This window comes from Lithobates pipiens, unplaced genomic scaffold (genome assembly GCF_037356315.1).
Source record: "Lithobates pipiens isolate NorthernLeopardFrog02 unplaced genomic scaffold, aLitPip1_a1.2 Scaffold_8, whole genome shotgun sequence".
Classification (NCBI taxonomy): Eukaryota; Metazoa; Chordata; class Amphibia; order Anura; family Ranidae; genus Lithobates; species Lithobates pipiens.
The window spans coordinates 39,872,299-39,896,410 of NW_027507903.1; the positions used below are offsets into that span (position 1 = coordinate 39,872,299).

Genomic DNA, 24,112 nt, shown 5'->3' on the forward strand with positions numbered 1-24,112 from the left:
TTCAGAAGCACCATGACATGGACACTTTTAACCCCTAGCGGCATAAAAAGTGCCTTTTAAACACTACTAAAGCACTGCTAAAACTAGCGGCCCCAGTGTCAGCCTAAAAGGTGCATGAATGTATTTTTTTTATTTTTTTGAGGCTTGTTAGGAGCCCATTTAAAGTGAATAGGCTGCCTTAACGTAACATGCATTAACACATGAACAAACTCACATTAACATGTGCTTTGATGTGAGTCGAGTCCAAAGCTGGTTATAAATGCATGGTTTTCTTTTGTTCAGCCTACAGGACTGAACATAAGAAATCAAACACTTCCCTACCTCCACACCAAACAGCGGATGAATCTTTCTTGCCAGCACTGTTCATATTAATTTTCTACCTGGCAGGCAGAGCCACCTAATTTCCTGATGCACTGACTGAAATTTGCTTAGTGTATGGCCAACTGAAAGCAGTTTAATACTCAAAAACAAAAATGTAATATATTGTGGCTTACCAATCCTTAAAGTGTAAGTTCACCTTTACACAAAATCTGTAAGTTGAACTTACACTGGACCCCACCCCATCCCCCCCTCCCTGGTCCCGCTAACCTGGAGTCCAGCGATCCCCCACACTGACAGATCATATTGCCGCTGTACCGGCCCAGGGATTTGAAATCCCCCCAGCTTTCTCTCCTTTTCAGTAGCAGGACAGGCTACGCAGGTTCTGTGACAGTGCCGACCAATTAGAATGCTCCTATATGTACCTCCTGACAAGGTACATTTTTGAGATTAAGATTAAGGAGATTTCTAAGCCCTGGACCAGTGAGGCGGTGACCCGATGTGTCAGTGCGGATGATCGCGGGACTGGGAGGGGTGAGGAGGGCGTCCTGTATAAGTTCACATTATAGATTTTTCTGTAAAGGTGAACGTACCCTTTATATTTCAATATTTTTATTGAAAAAATGCAGGCAGTACCAAACAGGCCATTCAAACAATAACCCGTGCACGGGTTGTCAATAGGGAAAGGTATAAGACCAAACAGCAATAGTAAACAGAAATAATGTAAATAAAGGCAAGATTACTCAACAGGAAAAAGGGAGAAAGGGAAACTCAGAATGAAAGAAAGAGAGAGAAAAAAAAAAGAAAGAAAGAAAAGGGTCAACCCGGGACTCGTTAAGGAACTGAGATATGTTGGATCAAGGGATCCGATATTTTATCAAACTGCTTGATGTTATTATGGAGTGTATAGGTGAGTTTATCATTAATCATAATCCAATTAAGCTTGTTCTTTATAAAGTCAAGCGGAATTACTGACTAAGAAAGGCAAAAGGTCACCAGACACATCCTAACCATTCTTCTATCAGTTGCAGTTTTTTGGTATATTGCTTTGACAGGTGAATGAGCGTTATGATTTGGCATTGAAAAAAAGTGAGAGCTCCTGTATAAAGCAAATCTACAATAGATCTACAGTATATGTAAAACAGGGTCAAAATACAGTACATAAATAATGCATTTTGACTGTGTTTTGCATTCTTTATTGTCATCTGATAATTAATGTATTTTGTGTTAGCTCTAATTAAGGGGAATTGTCGGCCCCCAAAATGCACTGGACACCTTTTTATCCCCTTGCTGTCTCCCTGCTTCAATAAACAATTATGGACTCCTAAGATAACCATCTGACACGCTTTCTGCTGAATTCAGAATTCCCAATTTGGGAGGTCATCAGGGACACAAACAGCAATATGGATCTGATAGAAGTTCTTGTCCTACATCTTAAAAACTAGAAAAGAAATGTGACTGTTTATCCATGGTGTTATTTTGCAAACAGAAAAACTGTAGAAGACAGTAGTGGATTTTTCCAAGATTTATTCAGTATCATACATCATAAAAAAAGAATCATTGCAAAGGTATTTCTCAATAAATAGAAAATAATCATAAAGACAAACCTTTCCTCTTGTTGGCCTGCCTAACATTTGCACATCGGTTGTGCTTTTCTCTGAGGTCACAATGAATGGTGCTGGTGATCTGTAGAACTGAAAGATACTTTAAAGTTCAGCATTGTACAGCAGCCGTTGTCAACCAGCGTCCTGTCGAACCCTAGAGGTTGCTTTTGCTGTGGCTGATTGACCTCCCATTTGATGATGCCTGCAAAACCAGCATCATGACCCAACTATTCTTTTTAGCTATCTGTAAGGGTGGCATTCTGACCACCACTGTACTCACCACCAACGTAAAGGGCATTTTCCCCATTGGCTCCTGATAAATTGGTTTTAGTAAGGGTTTCCCAAGACCTAATTATTTTAGGGGTTTCTTAGGGTTTCCTCTAGGGTGAAAAGGTAGGGAGAAAGGCTGTTGTACTCTGTAGCAGTCAATATCATTCTTCCATGCTGTAATATATTCACCCTAAGCAAAAAATAAAAAAATAAAACACAAGGTCCCTCATGCACACAACCTCTTCTGTGTTGTGGTGTTAATAGTCTATATATTGGACTTTATAGGAACGGTAAGTCTTATTGTTACACCATAGTTAGTATTATCCTTACATTCCTTAGAAAACAAAAACAAAAATATAACAACTTGAGAAATAGTCCTTACACAAATGCAATATAAATGACTATATGACATCGCCAATATGCTTTCAAGGAGCTCTCTGACTTATTTTTTACAATAGTCTTTTTGATGTCACCGTAGGTGACCTATTTGCTTGCCAGAGATTGTCTCTCCTTTATCCATATGTCCGCCTTGTTACCTGGGCCAAAAAAAAAGTTCTTCTCTAGGTACATGTTCAAACTGTAATTGAGTGTTTAACTCATTTTATAGCAAAATACTCCAAATTTCTTGTGTTTTTCTGGGAATCCAAAGCTTCGAACACCAGGTTCTGGTGGTCCACAGTTAAGCCGGGGGAAGGCAATGGGATATCGGACACTGCCATCATCCAGCCATCCAGCATCACAGCGATCGAAATCCAGAAATTTCCATGCAGCAAAGAGCTGCCCAAGTTTGGCGATCTTAGCGTCATCTTGCTCACACGCTTCTTTGGCTTCAGCAAACGTGAGCTTGTCAGGATGCTCTAGGAAGTAAACCCTACCTGTGGAACAAGCAATGAAACAGGTTCAACAACGGGTAGAAGAAGAAACTTCTAGCATTGATAGATGCAAGATTTATCATTTTCAGTGGAAGAAAGTTTTTGGCTTAAAGTATTTTTAAAACCAAACTTTTTTTTTAGCTTTGATGAGATCCTTTTATAAGTTAAAACCCTTACCAAGTTTTTTTTTTTTTTTTCCATTAAAGTTTTTTTTTTATTGAACGTAAGTGATATTACAGGTCATTGAGGTACAACCATACAAACAAAATGACATAGTGTCAAAAGTGCAAACATGTCATACAAATTTCCAAAAGAAAGAAAAAAAAAAAAAAAATCTTACCAATAACAACTGTAAGGCCGCGTACACACGCGGGGACTGTTCGCCCAACTTTGTCCGTCAAACAGTTTCGGCAAACAGTCCGCTCGAAATTAGCATGGACGGACATGGCCACACACGACGGACGAACAGTTTGCTGAAACCGTGCGCGATGACGTGAACGGCACGTACGACGGGACGAAAAATATGACGTCCTATACACTGCATTATAACTTTCGGCGTGAAAATCCTTTCTGAGCATGCGCGCAACTTTGTTTGACGAACAAGCCTACACACGAGCGGACTGTTCGCTGAAACAAGGTTTCAGCGGACAGTTTTTCGGAAATTCCGAAAAACCTTGTCCGTCAAACTGTCCGCTGAAACTGTCCGCTGAAAGCCCACACACGAGCGGACTGTCCGCCCAAACACTGTTCAGCGGACAAAGTTGGGCGAACAGTCCGCCCGTGTGTACGCGGCCTAAGATGCATATGACATATGATGAAATTTACATGAGAGACTTGTCCTAAATGACCAAAGGTATTGGTTGCATAAACAGTGCAATAGGAACTTTCGAATTCCGTAATCATGAGTTAGTATTTGTAGGTTATCGGGATCTCGATACAGATTCTTATTCAGAAAAGTACGTCACGAAAGTCTGTAGGGTGTGTTTCGTGAGGTAGGGTGGGTAGACTTCTGTCTGGGGATCGGTCCAGAGTCGTGTGAGTCTCATGTGTCTCATGTTTTGTGGAGGCAATTAGGTAACCAGGCCAGCTGATCTCTTTAATTGTACCTACTGGATGACTAAGTGGGGATGGGAGTTGGGTGGGGGGGAAGGTGGTGTAAGGGGGAAGTCTATCGCATTAAAGAATTAAGTTTTGAAAAGGGGTTTCCAAAAGGTTAGGATGTGGAAGCAGATGGGAGAGGGGAGGGGGAGGGAGAGGCCGGACGGGTCCGGAGGGGGCAAAAGCCGCCAATCTAGCCCCGGACTTCGACCGGCCTCCCCCACCCCCCCATGTTTCTTATAGGCGTAAAATCTAGGGGGGTGAGGGGAAGCGCCTGCTCAGTTGGTGTTAAATTGCATAGTGCGTTGGTATTCTGGGGTCGACTTAAAGTGGGACCAGCAGGCCCAACGCGCATTATGTTTAGCAATGTTCTCCTGGGAGATGGCTATGAGTTCTTCCATTTCAGCAGTTCTATTGATCCTCATGAACCATTCCTTGATTCCTTACCAAGTTTTTATTGCCAACTGTGTCCCTGCTGAGGATATTTACCTCTCTATTTGTCCCAGTCATTGGATTTCAATATTATGGAAAACCAAGCATTTAGAGTTGCCACCAAAATAGGAATAAAGAGGAAACCTTCCAGTAAGTATGCTTCTTCTAGTGACAACTGATGGCATTCCATAATTGTGGAGAGATTTCCTCTTATTTTCTGTTATGTTGATAGCAAAGGCAGTGAAGGAAAATTTGCCCATTGGGACACAATTTTCAAAAAATATCCTCAGAGAGGTTTTAAGTGTTTTTTTTTTTTTTTTACTTTTTGTTTTACATATGCCTTTTGTTTAATTTATTTTCACTGCATTCTAAGTGAAAGCTGCCTTTCATTACGAATTATTAAAGCCTTGCATTACCGATTTCAGTCAGAGTGACATAAAACAAACCTTGTAAGAGATGCTACAGGTACGAATGAGGCTCTTGTAATAAACTATTTGTGGATTTCCTGTAATGCTCCACTGAGCTAAAAATAAAAGCTGACTTATATAGAAAGAAAATATAGAAATATATCAATCAGCCTATGTTTCTCCAGTAGGCAAATAACCAAAACTGAATACGATTAAAGGAAATGTATAGTGATTTGTGTATGATTTTGTTCTTTGTTTATTGGGCTCAGGCTTAAAAAATAGCAAGTTCCTCTTTTTTTGGCCGAGTTAGGTAAATATGAAGTATCGAGGGTAATATAAAGTGATTCTAAAGAAAAAAATGTTTCTTAAAATAAAAAGATGTTATACTTACCTGCACTCTCGATATTGCATAGAGTGGTAGTTTACCTTTCTTTGACGGTCCCCTGCTGGCGCTGTCCACTCCTCCTTCCTATGAGTGCCCCTTTAGCAAGCCGGGTGCTAAGGGATAAAATTATAGTGTCGGTAAGCCACGCCCCTGATTCCTCTTTGCAGGGGTGTGACTGATAAGAGAGGAGCCCATGGCTCCCACTGCCCTCATTGTTTCCTGAAAGCAGGAAGAAAAGAAAGCGGGGCTGCAGCCAGGACAGTGCTGGATCGGTGACTAGATTGGGTAGTGCATAGAATGTTTTACCTTAATGCAAATAGCGCATTAAAGACCAACTCCGGGCAAAAAAAAAGAAAAAAAGGTTTCCCATCCACAATGCACAGGTGAACTGTTTGTTTTTGTCCAGGGGGGAGAAGAAAGCTGTATACTCACCTGATCCTATGCTCCACTGGCTAACGGCACTCCCCCATGATATAGTGGTGGACTGTTCCTGATGTTCTTATGTCCAAAACAGCTCTTTGATGGTGATGATATCAGGAACAGTCCACCACACAAGACTGCTAGACCCTTGGGGGGCAGAAGCCACAGGGACCGGTTTTCTTGTGCAGGGAGGATCGAAGGATTAGGTATGTACATCTACATGTTATACAATCCCCTAGACAAAAACGAGCAGTTAACCCATACAGTACAAGCGCAGCCCCACTGCATGGGAAAACTTTCTTTTGCCCGGAATATGGATTTAGGGTAGAAACAAACTTGAATTTAGAAATACTTTAAAGTGGGAGTAAAGTGGGAGTAAAGTATGCACCGCATACTAGCTCATTATGAATTACTTACCTTAGAACAAGGCCCCAACATCTCACCCGATACACGCCGAGGGAGCTGACATGTTCCCTCGGCGCGTGTTCCGGATATTGTGGCTGCGGCTCTGTGAGTGGCCGGAGCGGCAATATCGTCACTCCCGCGCAGGAGATTTCTTTCCGGCAGGGTCCGGCGTCTGCCGGGCTTCCAGCCGAGAAACCTCTGTGCACATGCGTCACTGCAATCAGCGGCTCTTTGCCAGGGGAATATCTCCTAAACAATACAGGTTTAGGAGATTTTTTTTTTACCTACAGGTAAGCCTTATTATAGGCTTACCTGTAAGTAAAAGTGAAAAAAAAAGAGTATACAACCTCTTTAAAGTGGACCTTCACTTTACCAACCCACTTTTCTGTCATCTCAGCCCTACCCTATTCCTCTCTCAGAATCAGACTTTCTTGGAGCCCTCCTCACACTTCCTGGATTCCCAACACTAATGTATGAAGTAGCCTACAGCCTACTGTGATACCCACGTCACGGATGCTAGGAAAGTCTTTTCCTGGTGCTTGCAGATGACCTAAAAAAAGGGGGAGGGGTATGCCCGTATATCAAGAATAATGTACAAGTGAATGTGAGAGATGACAACACTAAGTGAGCTACAGAGGAGATGGAATCTTTATCGGTAGAGCTCCAAAGGGATGAAGCTAAGGGTAAAATAATACTGGGAGTATGCTATAGGCCCCCTAACCTGAGGGAAGAGGGGGAGGCGGACTTCCTATCACAATTTGGATTAGCCTCGAGGATGGGAAGTGTTATAATAGGGGAATTTAATTATCCAGACATAGACAGTTTCTAAATGTCGAGCACTTAACTTATTCTCTCTGGAGAAGAGACGCTTGAGAGGGGATATGATTTCAATTTACAAATACCGTACTGGTGACCCCACAATAGGGAAAAAACTTTTTTGCGGAAGGGAGTTTAACAAAACTCGTGGCCACTCATTAAAATTAGAAGAAAAGAGGTTTAACCTTAACCACTTGCCTACCAGGCACTTATACCTCCTTCCTGCCAAAGCCATTTTTAAGCTTTCAGCGCTGTGAATGACAATTGCGCGGTCGTGCTACACTGTACCCAAACACATTTTTTATAATTTTCTTCACACAAACAGAGCTTTCTTTTGCTGGTATATAATCACTGCTGGATTATTTATTTTTTTACAAAAAAAAAGACCAAACATTTTGAAATGTTTACTTTTTATTGTCAGTAAATTCTGTAACTAAGTAATTTTTCACCTTCACTGATGTGCGCTGATGAGGCGGCACTGATAGGCACTGATAGGCTGTACTGGTGGGCATTGATGAGGTGGCACTTATGGGCACTGATGAGGTGGCACTGATGAGGAGGTACTAATGCTTCACTTATAGGCACTGATAGGTGGCACTGATATGTGATATGTGGCACTGATGAGGACTGATAGGCGGCACTGATGGGCACTGTTAGGTGGCACTGTTGGGCACTGATAGGCGGCACTGGTGGGCACTGATAGGCGGCACTGGTGGGCACTGATAGGTGGCACTGATGGGCGACACTGATGGGCATTGATCGGCAGCAGTGTTGGGCAGCTTTACAGAGATTAGGGTCACGCCATGTCCTAGCAACACAGTGCGGCCACGATCGCTGCGCTGCGGGCGTGTGAGAGCGGTCGTTCTGGGACGCAGTCATATGATGTCATCCCAGAACGAGAGCCACACCGCCCGCCAGATGGCAACCAGTTAAACTATGGGTTCTTTACTTTAAGAATGGCAAGGATGTGGAATTCCCTTCCACAGGCGGTGGTCTCAGCAAGGAGCATCGATAGTTTCTAAAAACGATTAGATAAGCACCTGAACGACCGCAACATACAGGGATATACAATGTAATACTGACATATAATCACACACATAGGTTGGACTTGATGGACTTGTGTCTTTTTTCAACCTCACCTACTATGTAACCCCCTAAAGACACCCAGCAGCACAGCAGCATAGGGGGTTAGTTACAAGAACCCAAAAGTTGAAATTTGTTTCAATAACATCAAAGAAAATGATGGTGGCATGAGACCAGTCGTCAAACAGCATATTGGCAGATCCCTACAGAACACTGCTGGGTTACTCGGCATGTTAGTATTTTTTACGTTTAACCCAGTGAAATAGGTAAGGATGGGAATAGGGAAGGGAGTGATGTTTCTCGTTAAGGTGTTAAAGCAGAGCTCCACCCAAAAGGAGAGGTTCCACTTGTTAGCACCCTGCCCCCCTCCACTGCCACATTTGGCATGTTTTGGGAGGAAGGGGGGAGCGGGTACCTAGTTTTGACAGGTACCCATTCCCACTTCCAGATAAGATCATTGTTTGGTGATCTACGACATTTCAGGCCCCTCCTTATTCCCCCTGCTGCCTTCTGGGACACACAGAGGTCCCAGAAGACATCAGGACCATTCAGAAAGCACAGTGCGACTCATGCATGTGCACTAGGAAACAGGCTGTGAAGCTGCAAGGTTTTACTTTCTGTTCCCCTTACTACAGTTGCTATTGCTTGCACCCGAAGCTGACTGACGAATCAGCTAGGGGTGCCAACATCGTGAAATCCCTGGACAGGTAAGTGTCCTTATATTTCTATATTAACGACTGTCCCCAAGAGAGGAACTCCCATTAAATCTCACCAATACAGGTGGCAACTGTAAAAGATTTCTAATTGGGAACTGTCAAATTTTAGATTTCCCTTGACCTCCAATCTCAATACCAATAACCACAAGACTGAAGGTAAGAGTAAGCCCTTGTACACACGGTCGGACATTCTGCCAACCAAATCCGTTGGATTTTGTCCGACGGATTTTGTCCGACGGATTGTGTCCGAAACTGTTGCATACACACGGTCGGACCAAGTTGTCGGAAAATCCGATCGTTCAGAACGTGATGACGTTATTTCGTTACGACGGGACTACGTTCACGCTAGTAGCCAATAGCTTTGATGTAGGAATTTGATCTGAGCATGCGTGGCACTTTGTCTGATCAAAATTCTCTACACATGATCGGAGTATGTCCGATCGGACCAGTTTGTCGGAAAATATTTCCAACAAGTTGGAAAATTGGGTCAGACGGATATTCTGACGGAAACAGTCCAATGCATACCGCACACAGTCGGATTATCCGACAAAACGGTCCGATAGGACACATTCTGTCGGAATCTCTGATCGTGTGTACAAGGGCTAAGGGTTCGTTCACCACAATACATGCATGAAAACTGATGGGAAAACCACGCAGCTTTCACTAGCCGAGACATCAGTTTCACATCAGTTTTCATGTGTGTCAGTTATGTGCCCTATTCACACCAATGTTGAAGTCATGCCAGTTTTTTTCCCCTGAAGAAAACTGCAAACACCGAAAAAATCCACACGGTGTGGTGTGAACAGGGCACATAGAGAACCATTGTTTTTTTTTATGCCCTTACAGAAAGCGTGCAGAAAAACTAATGTCTCTGCACAGGGCCGCTGATAGGAGGGGTCCACCGGGGACTGGGCATACAGTGGCCCCTGAGAGCAGGAGGATCGGTGGAGCAGAGAACGTATGACAGGGTCTCTCAACCAGCAACTGAAAGCCTTTTTCTTCTCCTGCCCCTGCCGACAGCTTTCAGCTGCTGGGTGAGAGAACCGGAGGGATGGATTTAGGGGGTGCGGGGGTGGGTTGTGCTGTGCCCATCCAGATTACAGTTCTGCCCCCCTGAGCTCCTTCCACCGCCCCTGCTCTCGCCTGCCCTCACAGCATAGACGAGGAGACAGCAGCCTGGAGGCTGGAGTGGTGAGAGAAGAAGAGCCAGCAGGAGGTGCTCTGTGTTGTGCTCTCCCCTCCTGTCAGAAGAGCACTGGTCTATACAGAACATGAGACCAGATCGCTCTTACTGTAGATCTCATCACACTGTTTACACACGCCACCCCCTATCCACAGTTGCTGCTGCTAGGAGGTGAGCAGCCCTTGGAGGAGATAGGGGGCGGTGTGTGCATACAGTAAGAGCGATCTGGTCTCATGTTCTGTATAGACCAGCTTTCTTCTGACAGGAGGGGAGAGCAAAACACAGCGCACCTCCTCCTGATTATCTGTGTTGGCAAATGTAATGGGGATGTGGGGAGGGGGGATATGTGCAAGGAGGAAGAATGGGGGGGATATGTGCTAGGAGGAAGAATGGGGGGGATATGTGCAAGGAGGAAGAATGGGGGGGATATGTGCAAGGAGGAAGAATGGGGGGGATACGTGCTATGAGGAAGAATGGGGGGGATACGTGCTAGGAGGAAGAATGGGGGGATATGTGCTAGGAGGAAGAATGGGGGGATATGTGCTAGGAGGAAGAATGGGGGGGGATACATGCTAGGAGGAAGAATGGGGGGGATATGTGCTAGGAGGAAGAATGGGGGGGGGATATGTGCTAGGAGGAAGAATGGGGGGGATATGTGCTAGGAGGAAGAATGGGGGGGATACGTGCGAGGAGGAAGAATGGGGGGGATATGTGTGAGGAGGAATAATGGGGGGGATATGTGCGAGGAGGAAGAATGGGGGGGGATATGTGCTAGGAGGAAGAATGGGGGGATACGTGCGAGGAGGAAGAATGGGGGGATATGTGTGAGGAGGAAGAATGGGGGGGATATGTGTGAGGAGGAAGAATGGGGGGGATATGTGCGAGGAGGAAGAATTGGGGGGGTGGGGGGGTTCAACCAGGAGAGGGGATGCTTGTGCTAGGAGAGGGGGGGATTAGTAGTGGTGGGGGGCAAGGGGATTTGGGTAGGGAGGAAGAATTTGTGCTGTGAAAGGGTAATGTAGAGGGGGTTTGTGGGAATTTTTTCCTAGAAGGGGGATTGAAGAAAGAAGATTTGTGCTGGGAGGGGAGATGGGGGGGATTTTGTGGCTTGGGGAAGTGGGAGAATTTGGGATAATAAAAGGGTTTGGCGGGGATGTGTGCTGGCAGGGGGGATTTTCGTTTTCAAATGTTTGCACGGTGGGGGGGGTGTTAGGCTGTACGCTGGCCCCATGATTTCTAACAGCGGCCCTGTCTCTGAACCATGGTGGAAATGAGGCCTCAGTCTCCCCAACATTAACACAGGCAGCAATAAAAAAAATCTAATGAATGCTCAGACACTTCTCTAATCTACTTAAAATTAGAAATAATGTGAACTTTATTTGATGAAATCCATAAAACACTGTGCCATTTGGAAAGAACACACTCACATACCAGGAGCACACTGCTAATTTTCAGAACTAATTCCAGAGAAAAGATACATTGATCAGGTTACTATCTGGACATTATTGCCATTTCTACATATTCCCTATAACATAACAATTCTTCATCAGCCACAAGCCTAGGCACACTCACATACCAGGATCACACTGCTATTTTCAGGGGAGATTGAAAACACAAAGTAACATTTTCAGGGGAACTCCTTATCTACAATTAAAACTTCTAAATGTTCACTGTAACATGGCGAATATTTACTTTTTGAATTCAGATCTACTTTAAGCACCTCCCACCCGCCGTATAGTAAAATGACGGCGGGTGGGATCCCCTCTCGTTAAAGGACGACGTCAATGACGTTGGCCCATTGTCACCGCTCTCGCGTGCACAGGGATCACAGGTGTGCCGCATCCCAGGGACCCGTTCTCGGTAAAGAGCCGATGACACAGCTCTTTACCCATGTGATCAGCTGCGTCCAATCACAACTGATCACATGTAAACACGGAAGTGGCGTTTATTGGCTCTCCTTCCTTCACACTAATAGAGTGTGAGGAGAGGAGAGCCAATCAGCGGCATTTCCTCACAGGGGAAACATGTATAGGTAATCAGAGCAGTGACCATCAGTGCAGCCCCAACAGTGCCCAATGGTGATGCCAATCTGTGCCCACCAGTGATGCCAGTCAGTATTGCCTTTCAGTGCCCCTCAGTGCCGCCTATCCATGCCCATAAGTGCTGCCTATCGGTGCCCATCAGTGCCACCCATCAGTGCCCATCAGGGCTGCCTATCAGTGCTCATCAGAGCCGCATATCAGTGCCACCTATCATTGCCCATCAGTGCAGCATATTGGTGCCTCTCATCAGTGCTACCTCATCAGTGCCCTTCAGTGTTGTCTCATCAGTGCCCATAAGTGCCACCTCATCAGTGCCCATCAGCAAAGGAGAAAAATTACTTATTTACAAAATGTTCTGAGAGAAACTAAGAAAAACTTTTTTTTTTTCAAAAACAACAATGATTAAATACCACCAAAAAAAGCTATTTGTGTGAACAAAATTATAAATATTTCATTTGGGTACAGTGTAGTATGAGCGCACAATTGTCATTCAAAATGTGACAGCTCTGAAACCTGAAAATTGGACTGGGCAGGAAGGGGGTAAAAGTGGCTGGTATTGAAGAAGTTAAGTAGGAGGCAGGAACCCAAACTATTCAGTCAGGAGCAACATGACTTCTTTATTTGACCAGTCTAAGAATAAAATATGCAAAACTCGACCCTGAACCTCCAACTAGAAGCCTGAGTATATCACATGAACAGATGAAAACTTCCTCCAACATAAGCATTCATGTGTGCCTAAACAAATGTAGGAAAATTCCAGGCACATTATGTTCATTTATGGTATATTTAGTAACAAAAACATATATTATTTTTGAATAAAAAAAATAAAAAAATAAAAAGTAATTATATATATATATATATATATATATATATATATATATATATATATATATATATATATATTATTTTTTTTTTTTTTTCAATCTTACCTTTCAAAGCAGAAGAAAAGCAGAAAACATCAAATCTGTGCAAGTGTTTGTGACGTTCTCCATAGTTCCTCACCCCCGGAGCAGTGTCCTTTCCACCACAGGGTTCCCGGGGTAAAGTGATGGGGTACTGAACAGTACCGTCCATTACCCATCCAGCATTGCACCAGTCCAGACCCTCCTCCCAGGCTCTAAAAAGTTGTTCAAATGAAGCCATCATAGCGTCTTGTCCTTCACAGGCTTTTTTAGCTTCGTGGAAATTGAGCTGGTAGCGCCCATGGTGAGGCTGATAGGGAAATACAACACCTGAACACAGAAACATTTGATCAGCAAAGCAATCATTACAAACTTCACAACTGCATGAACCATGTCTTTGTTTATCCTGTAAATATGACCAGACCATTCTGTACATATTCTTACCAACAATGCCAGGCTTTAGGGTGGACAATCTTTTCTTAGTTGAATCTATTGCAGGTGAGATAACTGCAAATAGTTTAGTAAGCTCTAGCGCAGGGGTAGGGAGCCTCGGCTCTCCAGCTGTTTTGAAACTACAAATCCCATCATGCCTCTGCCTCTAGGAGTCATGCCTGTGACTGTTAGGGTCTTGCAATATCTCATGGGACTTGTAGTTTCAAAACAGTCTAGAGCAATCTTTCTCAATCTTTTTACCTTGGGGGAGAAGGAAAAAGGTTTGAGATCTTGGGGGAACCCCTGAAATAATGTTCACATTTACAGCTCACAGAATATTGGTGTGATCAGCGAGCTGTTCATATAACAACTATTTTTAGAAATAGCATTAAATAATAGAATCATTATTAAAAAGTGCCTATTTAATGTGAAACTTGTGCTTGATTTTTTGTGCACAAATGCTCAATTCTGGGTCCAACTTGAGATAAGCAGTGTACAGGGGGCAGGAAGGCACTGTGCATGGAGAGCAGCAAGGCAGTTCCTTCCAGCTCCCAAAGTGCCTCCAATCTCCTATAGTGTCCCATAATTCCCCCAAGCCCCCTGAGAGCCCTCAGCCTTAACAGTGCTACCCAGATGCCCACAGAAGAATGTACCAAGCCCTGGTCTCAAAAAGTTTGAGAACCATAAATCTAGATCAGTGGTCTCCAAACTGCGGTCTGCAGCCCTAGGGGCACTATTCCTCCCATTGATATGAGGCATTATTCCTTCCACTGACACCAAAAATGAGGCACTATTCTTCCCACTGACACCAACAATGGGGCATTATTCCTTCCACTGACCCCACTGAAGGGGCAATATTCCTCCCAATGTTACCAACCATGGGGCATTATTCCTTTCACTGACCTCAGTGATGGGGTACTGTTCCTCTCACTGACACGCATGATGGGGCACGATTCCTTTCACTGATACCAAGGATGGGGTACTATCCTTCCCTCAAGTACCAAGGATGGGGCACTATTCTTCCCACTGATAGCAAGGATGGGGTACTATCAGAGGTGTTGGTAGGGGGTGCCTTATGGGGCTATAGTCCGAGTCTTTCTGAGACAGTCATGGCCTCTCTGCAGCCGGCCTGCGAGTGCGGCGGGCAGCACCAGAGACAGGCAGGCGAGAGACCAGAGAGGTGACATCATCTCTCACCACCCACACTGCATCACCGCTGTTCCGCTCTCACTGTGCAGCCATGGGCAGCAGAGAGATGACATCATCTCTTACTGCCTACCCTCTCTCTGGTGAGCCTGATGTAAGGAGCGGCTCTCTGAGGTAAGGAGGGGCTGTCTGGGGACCCTGATGTAAGGGGGAGGCTCTCTGGGGACCCTGATGTAAAGGGGGAGGCTCTCTGGGGACCCTGATGTAAGGGGGAGGCTCTCTGGGAACCCTAATGTAATGATAATATATGTAATATACAATATTATATATATATATATATATATATATATATATATATAGATAGATATACACACACACACGTATATTATATACATATGTATGCCCGCCCAAGCTTATGAATTTCTTTACTTCGCTGCTGTGGGCTCTAGCCCCAGATCTTTTGTAGACCTAACAACGCCCCTGGGCACTATTCTTCCCACTAGTACCAAGGATGGGGCACTCATTTTTCCACTAAAACCAATGAGGCACTAGTATTTCTCCTACTTACCACAGGTGTTATGTAATTTTTTTACTCCCAATGACCACCCAGCCTGAGACATTTTCTACTCCCATTGGCCACATTCCGTCCATCCTAAAGTCTGAAGGACAGTAATCTGGCCCTTTGTTTAGAAAGTTTGGAGACCCTTAATTTATTAGCTTTACTCTTTTGGGGATGCACCGCTATGGTACCCGTACCTCAATATTAGACATTAGTGAAGTTCATGAGCTGAAGGGGGGTAAAGATACAGTATATGTCTTAACATCTCTAACACACACTAAATCACTGAACAATGATGGAGTAACGGGATCACACGTCTAACAACGAACCTTAAAAACCTTGCCCTTGTTCCCCCATAATAGGCTATCTCCACATACGCTCCACTACAGAGTATTAAAATAACATCCTTGTATATTATTTCATTTTTTCTTATTTTTCATATAACATCATTTCTTTAATAAATAGTGTTGGGTCAGAAAGAAACAATTCATTATGGTCACCCAATGTTCAGTATTTGTCATACACCCCCTTCCCTAATGAAACACTCATTGTTATTTTGTAAAAACAAAATATTTTAATGAGGAATATACATTTAAATAGGTAATGTTGGCTGATGATTATGTTTAATGACTTCTATTTCTTTTAATGTTCTGGACCTAGGGAAGGAGGATCGCTTCTTACGATTAGGTCTATTGAAATATATTTGTAGACAGTGACATCCAGTGGCTACTTCTAGAAAAGCTTCATGGAATTTGTGGCTTTTTGCACATCCAATTGAGGACATTTATTATTATAATTTGGCTTAAGTCACATTGTTGTTTTAAAGTGTGTCATGCATTAGGGTACGGCATCCTGTTCATTTGATGGGATACATATTGCAACAAAAAGGGTGCTTGAAGTATTTTTTGTAATGTAGTGTCCCACAACTCACTGCACTATTGTATTATACCATATGCTGTGGTGCAATGCATTGCAGGTGCATTGATAAGGTATGTAGAAGTGTCATTAACAAATAATGGCATGGTAGTGTACCAAAATGCATAACATGCGTTTTGCATGTACAGCCGGCCCTAGATGGAGCTATTTTCTTTCCTGCAACCACGGGTTACAGGAAATAAAATCGCATGATTCCCACATCATCACAGTCAGTGTGGATGTGGAAATCCCTCTCGCTGAGCTATTGTGTTCTCCAGGCGGAGGGGGCGCGGGGCCAGGAGAACACACAGTTGGCAATAATTGCATGAAAAATCCCAAAAATCCGAAAAATCCCAAAAATCCGAAAAATCGATCGGTCAACTTGGGTACAATCAGCCTGCCCATACATTGTTGGAATCTCTGTTAGTCCCTGCTGAACCAGCCGAGAGTCAAACCGTCTATGGCTGGCTTTACCCCAGCATGACAGCTTACCCCTTCTAGTTTTCTAATAAAACCAACCAATGGGCTTAGGTATTTCATTGTTTTTGGTGGTTTTCTTAAAGGAAACCTATAGAGAAATATGAAGGCTACCGTTCATGACTTCATAATTATAATGCACTCCGGGCTATCTTTGATTTCAGTATCTTCTGAGACACCGGAACAAGCATGCAGCTTTGGAAGTCTGAGCAAAATCAGAATTCCTGATCTTTTTAAAGCGGAACTAAACCCTCTTATCCTTTACAGCCAAAGAATCTGCCATCTTAGCCTCTGTTTGATCTGCAAGTGTGATGGTGCTGCACTTGTCATCAATTATGAATTTAATGGCTTGACGGTTTGGTTGAGAACACAAACAAATGTGACAGTATTCACTCTATGTCTTGAATGTAACTGTTTGGCGGAAACTGTTAAATTGGAACTAAACCCAATGATTTAAAGAGGAAGTAAACCATAGATGAGTTTACTTCCTCATTGTTTCTCTGCAAAGGCAAAGCATAATGGGCTACTATGCATCACATAGTAGCCCATTATGTGTCACTTACCTGACACAGGAGCCAGCGATGTCCCCGATTTCCTCGCCGGCTGGAAGCGTCCATCTTCCTTCCGGGGTCACGGACTCTGGCTCTGTGACTGGCTGGAGTCGCGTGACATCACTCCCGTGCATGCGTGCGGGAGCCACCAGTCACGACATGTCGTTTAATGAAAACAGCACGCCGTGACTCTTCTAAAGTGCGCAGAAGGAATCCTCGTACAGGGAATTGTAAATATCTCCTAAACCTTGTAGGTTTAGGAGATATTTGCAGCACCTACAGGTAAGCCTTAATCTAGGCTGTGTTGTAAGTGTGTTCCACTTTAAGGCTGGGTTCACACTGCTGCGATGTCCATGTCGGATGTGATTCGCACTGCAATGCAGTGCAAATCACATGCGATCTCTGTGCGATGCGATTTTAGCCATACAGATAGTATGGCTGAATTCGCATCGCATCCGGCTCAAATTCGTACAGGACCCTTTTTTTGGTCCGCAGCAGAATCGGATCGCATTGGTGTTCACACCATGCGATCCGATTCCTGTCCGAGTTTGCAGATCGCACTGCGATATGCGAACTGATTTGGAGGTGTCATTAACTTTTCACTGACACTCCCAGCAGTTTGCATAGGGCAGTGTGAACTGCCGCCGGGAGACATGCGATGCGGGAACCCGCAGTGGATTCGCAGCATTCCCACATCGCAGCAGTGTGAACCCAGCCTGAAGTGGAACTAAACCCTCCTATCTTTTTTAGCCAAGGAGGCTGCCACCTTGGCCTCTGCTTGATCTTCAACTGCCATGGTACTGCACATGTGATTAGTTAAGACACCAGCCTTTTGATGGTTTGACAGTTTGGTTGAGAGCACAAGGAAACGTGACAGTTGCATTACCAACATGTTCCAGGAATGCAACTGTTTTTTGAAACTATTAAACAGATGGGTGTAGATTCAGTTTAAAAAAACAGTTACATTCCCAGCATGCAAAAACTGTCACATTTGCTTGTGCTCTCAACTGCCAAATCATTAAATTGTTGGTGTCATAACTGATCACACGTGCAGCATCATGGCAAATGCAGATCAAACAGAGGCTAAGATGGCAGTGTCCTTGGCTGTAAAGGAGAGGAGGATTTTGTTCCAATTTAAATTGATGAGTTTAGTTTAAGGGCTCAATTAGATCTGCTGTCGGGGGGTTTGAAAATCAGCCAGCTAAGTTACATGTTTTCTGTCACACCGTATTTGCACAGCGGTCTTACAAGCGCACTTTTTTTGGGGGAAAAAATACACATTTTTGAATTAAAGAATAAGACAACAGTAAACTTAGCCCAATTTTTTTTTTATTTCTCGAAAGATAATGTTACACCGAGTAAATTGATACCCAACACGTCACGCTTCAAAATTGCGCCCGCTTGTGGAATGGCGACACACTTTTACCCTTAAAAATCCCATAGGCGACGTTTAAAATGTTCTATCGGTTGCATGCTTTAAGTTACAGAGAAGGTCTAGGGCTAGAATTATTGCTCTCGCTCTACCGATCGTGGCAATATCTCACATGTGTGGTTTGAACACCGTTTTCATATGCAGGCGCTGCTCACGTATGCGTTCGCTTATGCACGCGAGCTCGACGGGATGGGGCGCGTTTAAATTTTTTTTATAAACATCCCTTGTAATAGAAAAAAGCATGACAGGACCTCCTAAATATGAGATCTGCGGTCAAAAAGACCTTAGATCTCATATTTAGACTAAAATAAAATAATAAAAAATAAATAAATGTAACTTAAAAAAAAACTTTTTTAAAAAATGGCCCTTTAAGGGCGGAAGTGAAGATTTGACGTCGCTTCCTCCCAGGAATTGTATGAAGACGGGTGGGGGCCATCTTCCCCTCATTCATCTCCATACCCAGCAAGTGACCGGACCCAATCGCCTCCGCTGCTGCCGACGGCTCCGGTAAGCGGTGGAGGACACCGGATCGTGGCAGGAGGGAGGCCTCTCCCGCCGCCAATAAAAGTGATCTTGCGGCAAATCCGCCACAGAGACCACTTTTATCTTGTAGCGGACCGCCCGCTGAAGAAGGGGATACCGGGGTATGGCAGCTAGCTGCTACCATAACAACGATATCCTCCTTCAAACAGCCGACGTATAACGACGGTGGGCGGCCTGTAAGTGGTTAAAGTGTATTTTTTTGCCCAAAAAATTGCTTTTGCAAAACCACTGTGCAAATATCGTGTGACATAAAAAAGTGCAACGCTCGCCATTTTATTTCCTAGTGCAGTGATGGCGAACCTTGGCACCCCAGACGTTTTGGAACTACCGTATATACTCGAGTATAGGCCGACCCGAATATAAGCCGAGGCCCCCAATTTACCCCCAAAAAAACTGGCAAACTTATTGACTCGTGTATAAGCCGAGGGTGAGACATGCCTGTCCATCCCTGTGTGTGTGTCCGTCCATCCCTGTGTGTCCGTCCATCCATCCCTGTGTGTGTGTGTGTCCATCCATCCATCCATCCCTGTGTGTGTGTGTCTCCATCCATCCATCCATCCATCCCTGTGTGTGTGTGTCTCCATCCATCCATCCCTGTGTGTGTGTGTCTCCATCCATCCATCCATCCCTGTGTGTGTGTGTCTCCATCCATCCATCCATCCCTGTGTGTGTGTGTGTCTCCATCCATCCATCCGTGTGTGTGTGTGTCTCCATCCATCCGTGTGTGTGTGTGTGTGTGTGTGTGTGTGTGTGTGTGTGTGTGTGTGTCCAGCCTACCTGTGTCCCGAGCCTTTGTCCCGAGCCTCCGTCCCGTGCCTTGCCTCCTTGCCTCCGTCCCGTGTCGTGCCTTGCCTTGCCTCCGTCCCGTCCCGTGCCGTGCCGTGCCTTGCCTTGCCTCCGTCCCGTGCCCTCTTCGTCGGCGCCTCGGCGGCCATTGTAAAATTCAAAAGCCGCGCCTCCTCCTTCGCCTGTGATAGGCGGAACACTGAATTTCCCAGCAACCTGTGTTCCGCCTATCACGGACATCGTATCATCCTCGTCCGTAGTACGAGGATGAGACGATGCCCGTGATAGGCGGAACACAGGCTGCTGGGAAATTCAGTGTTCCGCCTATCACAGGCGAAGGCGGAGCCGGAGGCGCGGCTTTTGAATTATAGAATGGCCGCTGTCTGTCTGCTCGACACGCTGATCGAGCGGGCAGACAGCGATGACTCGAGTATAAGCCGAGGGGGGCACTTTCAGCCTCAAAAAAGAGGCTGAAAATCTCGGCTTATACTCGAGTATATACGGTACATTTCTCATGATGCTCATGCACTACGCAGTAGTTGGGCATCATGGGAAATGTAGTTCCAAAACATCTGGGGTGCCAAGGTTCCCCATCACTAGTCTAGAGTCTCTGCTAAAATAAAATTATAATGTTTAGGGGTTAGAAGTAAAGTTCCAGCAAAAAATACTGATTTAAACTTGTAAAACAAAAAGTGCCAGAAAAAGGCATGGCTGGCAAGTGATTACATATGGATGTAACATGAAACATGGACAGAGAGGTGGAGTTACGCCATTAAGTGCATATCTGAACACAAAAGTGGCCATCGGGCCTATTTATAAAAACAAAAAAAACAAAAAAAAAACAATTCTGGATGAATGTCACAAACATCCTTTTGAATTCTGACCATATTTAGCCTATTACAGAGATTTCCTATGATCGTTAGCTCCATCTAGCGGCCAGAGTGTGGTATTTTCCTGATTGATGTATATCAGGAAAAATACCCCATTATGGCCAATAATCATAAGAAATCACTGCATTAGGCAAAACATGGTCAGAATTTGTGATAGCTGGGTGAATGCTTTTTATATATATCATTTTATTTTCTATAAATAGTAGACATGTGCAGAGTAAAATATTTCGTTTCGGAATTTCGTTTTCGTCTGAAAACTTAATTTATTTAGTTACTCCCGAAATTCGTTTTTATTTATTTCGTTTTTCGTTCAAAAATTGCATTCGTCCGAAAATCCACATGAATTACGGTCGAATCTGTCTTGGAAGGCTTATGGTGTCTGTCGAATGTATAAAGAAGATTCGACGGAGCTAACTATATAGCATACTTTAGAACCCTATTAAAGTCTATGGGACTCCAACGTTCAAAATCTAAAGTGCTAATTTTAAAGGCTAATTTGCAAGTTACTGTCCTAAAAAGTGTTTGGGGACCCGGGTCCTGCCCCAGGGGACATGTATCAATGCAAAAAAAAGTTTTAAAAACGGCCGTTTTTTCGGGAGCAGTGATTTTAATAATGATTAAAGTGAATCAATAAAAGTGTAATATTCCTTTAAATTTCGTAGGGGGGGGTTGTCTATAGTATGCCTGTGAAGGGGCGCATGTTTCCCGTGCTTAGAATTGTCCCTGCACAAAGTGTCATTTATGCAGGAAAAAAAGTCCTTTAAAATCACTCGCAGCTATAATGAATTGTCGGCTCCGTAATACAGAGAACACTCATTGAAAGTCATTGATAAAAAAATAAATAAATAAATAAATAAAAAAAAAAAGCGTGGGGGTCCCCCAAATTCAATTACCAGGCCCTTCAGGTCTGGTATGGATATTAAGGAGAACCCTGCCTCAAATTTAAGAAAAAATTTGACGTGGGGTTCCCCCTAAATATCCATAACCAGACCCTTCAGGTCTGGTCTGGATATTAAGGGGAACCCCGCGTCAAATTAAAAAAAAAATTGACGTGGGGTTCCCCCTAAAAATCCATACCAGACCCTTTATCCGAGCACGCAACCTGGCAGGCTGCAGGAAAAGAGGGGGGGACGAGAGAGCGGCCCCCCCTCCCTCCTGAACCGTACCAGGCCACATGCCCTCAACATTGGGAGGATGCTTTGGGGGTCCGTGACCCCTCAAAGCACCTTGTCCCCATGTTGATGAGGACAAGGGCCTCATCCCCACAACCCTGGCCGGTGGTTGTGGAGGTCTGCGGGCGGGGGGCTTATCAGAATCTGGAAGCCCCCTTTAACAAGGGGACCCCCAGATCCCGGCCCCCCCCCTGTTTGAAATGGTAAGGGGGTACAAAAGTACCCCTACCATTTCACAAAGAAAGTGTAAAAAATGTTTAAATAAAACAAACACACTTTTTAAAAATTCCTTTATTAAAAATAAAAAAAAGATTCCAGCGGCGGTGATCCACTCTTGCTATCCAGCGACGGACGGTCAGCTCTCCATCGATGTCTAATGTCATCCAGCGCAGCGCAGCATCCTTCTTCTGTCTCCTCCACGGAGACACTGGAGGCATTCCGGCGCTGACGTTTCTTATATACGGAGGGCGGGGCCACCCGTCACCTGACCCCGCCCCCCTCTGACGCAAGGGGAAACCCGGGGTTCCCCGTGACGTATGGGTGACCCCGCCCCCCTCTGATGTAACGGAAACCTGCCTGTGTTACATCAGAGGGGTGCGGGTCACCCCTACGTCACAGGGAACCCCGGGTTTCCCCTTGCGTCAGAGGGGGGCGGGGTCAGGTGACGGGTGGCCCCGCCCACCCTATATAAGAAACGTCAAGCCGCCGGAATGTCTGTAGTGTCTCCTCCACGGAGACAGAAGAAGGATGCTGCGCTGCGCTGGATGACATTAGACATCGATGGAGAGCTGATCGTCCGTCGCTGGATAGCAAGAGTGGATTACCGCCGCTGGAATCTTTTTTTTATTTTTAATAAAGGAATTTTTCAAAAGTGTGTTTGTTTTATTTAACCATTTTTTACACTTTCTTTGTGAAATGGTAGGGGTACTTTTGTACCCCCTTACCATTTCAAACAGGGGGGGGGCCGGGATCTGGGGGTCCCCTTGTTAAATGGGGCTTCCAGATTCTGATAAGCCCCCCGCCCGCAGACCTCCACAACCACCAGCCAGGGTTGTGGGGATGAGGCCCTTGTCCTCATCAACATGGGGACAAGGTGCTTTGAGGGGTCACGGACCCCCAAAGCATCCTCCCAATGTTGAGGGCATGTGGCCTGGTACGGTTCAGGAGGGAGGGGGGGCCGCTCTCTCGTCCCCCCCTCTTTTCCTGCGGCCTGCCAGGTTGCGTGCTCGGATAAAGGGTCTGGTATGGATTTTTAGGGGGAACCCCATGTCAAATTTTTTTTAAATTTGATGCGGGGTTCCCCTTAATATCCAGACCAGACCTGAAGGGTCTGGTTATGGATATTTAGGGGGAACCCCACGTCAAATTTTTTCTTAAATTTGAGGCAGGGTTCCCCTTAATATCCATACCAGACCTGAAGGGCCTGGAAATTGAATTTGGGGGACCCCCACGCTTTTTTATTTATTTATTTATTTATTTTTTTATCAATGACTTTCAATGAGTGTTCTCTGTATTACGGGAGCCGACAATTCATAATAGCTGCGAGTGATTTTAAAGGACTTTTTTTCCTGCATAAATGACACTTTGTGCAGGGACAATTCTAAGCACGGGAAACATGCGCCCCTTCACAGGCATACTATAGACAACCCCCCCCCTACGAAATTTAAAGGAATATTACACTTTTATTGTTTCACTTTAATCATTATTAAAATCACTGCTCCCGAAAAAACGGCCGTTTTTAAAACTTTTTTTTGCATTGATACATGTCCCCTGGGGCAGGACCCGGGTCCCCAAACACTTTTTAGGACAGTAACTTGCAGAATCTTTTCTCTCTGTCAAATCTTTTTATTCTGTCGAATATTTTCTCTATATAATCTTGGACTAATAGAGGTAAGGTTAAGCACATTCGACCACAGGTTCTATAGACAGATTGTTATCGTCAGAGTCATGTCGAATCTCCTATTCTATATCGAACTGTTGTAACAATGAAAACGAAAATAAAGCATTTATTTATTCTGGTCTGGTCTGGTCTGGATATTAAGGGGAACCCCGCGTCAAATTAAAAAAAAAATTGACGTGGGGTTCCCCCTAAAAATCCATACCAGACCCTTTATCCGAGCACGCAACCTGGCAGGCTGCAGGAAAAGAGGGGGGGACGAGAGAGCGGCCCCCCCTCCCTCCTGAACCGTACCAGGCCACATGCCCTCAACATTGGGAGGATGCTTTGGGGGTCCGTGACCCCTCAAAGCACCTTGT

The 24,112-nt window shown here is 44.7% G+C and overlaps 1 protein-coding gene across 1 annotated transcript in view; it reads right to left on the bottom strand.

Annotated features, from left to right (window-relative positions):
- Positions 1–1,828: 1,828 nt before the first annotated feature.
- Positions 1,829–24,112, bottom strand: part of HAPLN3 (hyaluronan and proteoglycan link protein 3) — a 90,058-nt gene continuing 67,774 nt past the window's right edge. The window contains exons 4-5 of the mRNA XM_077472351.1: positions 12,981–13,283; positions 1,829–3,067 (exon numbers count right to left, since the gene is read on the bottom strand). Of these exons, the coding sequence (XP_077328477.1) occupies positions 2,784–3,067; positions 12,981–13,283 (587 nt within the window). The 3' untranslated portion in view covers positions 1,829–2,783. The remainder of the gene's footprint in view (positions 3,068–12,980; positions 13,284–24,112) is intronic.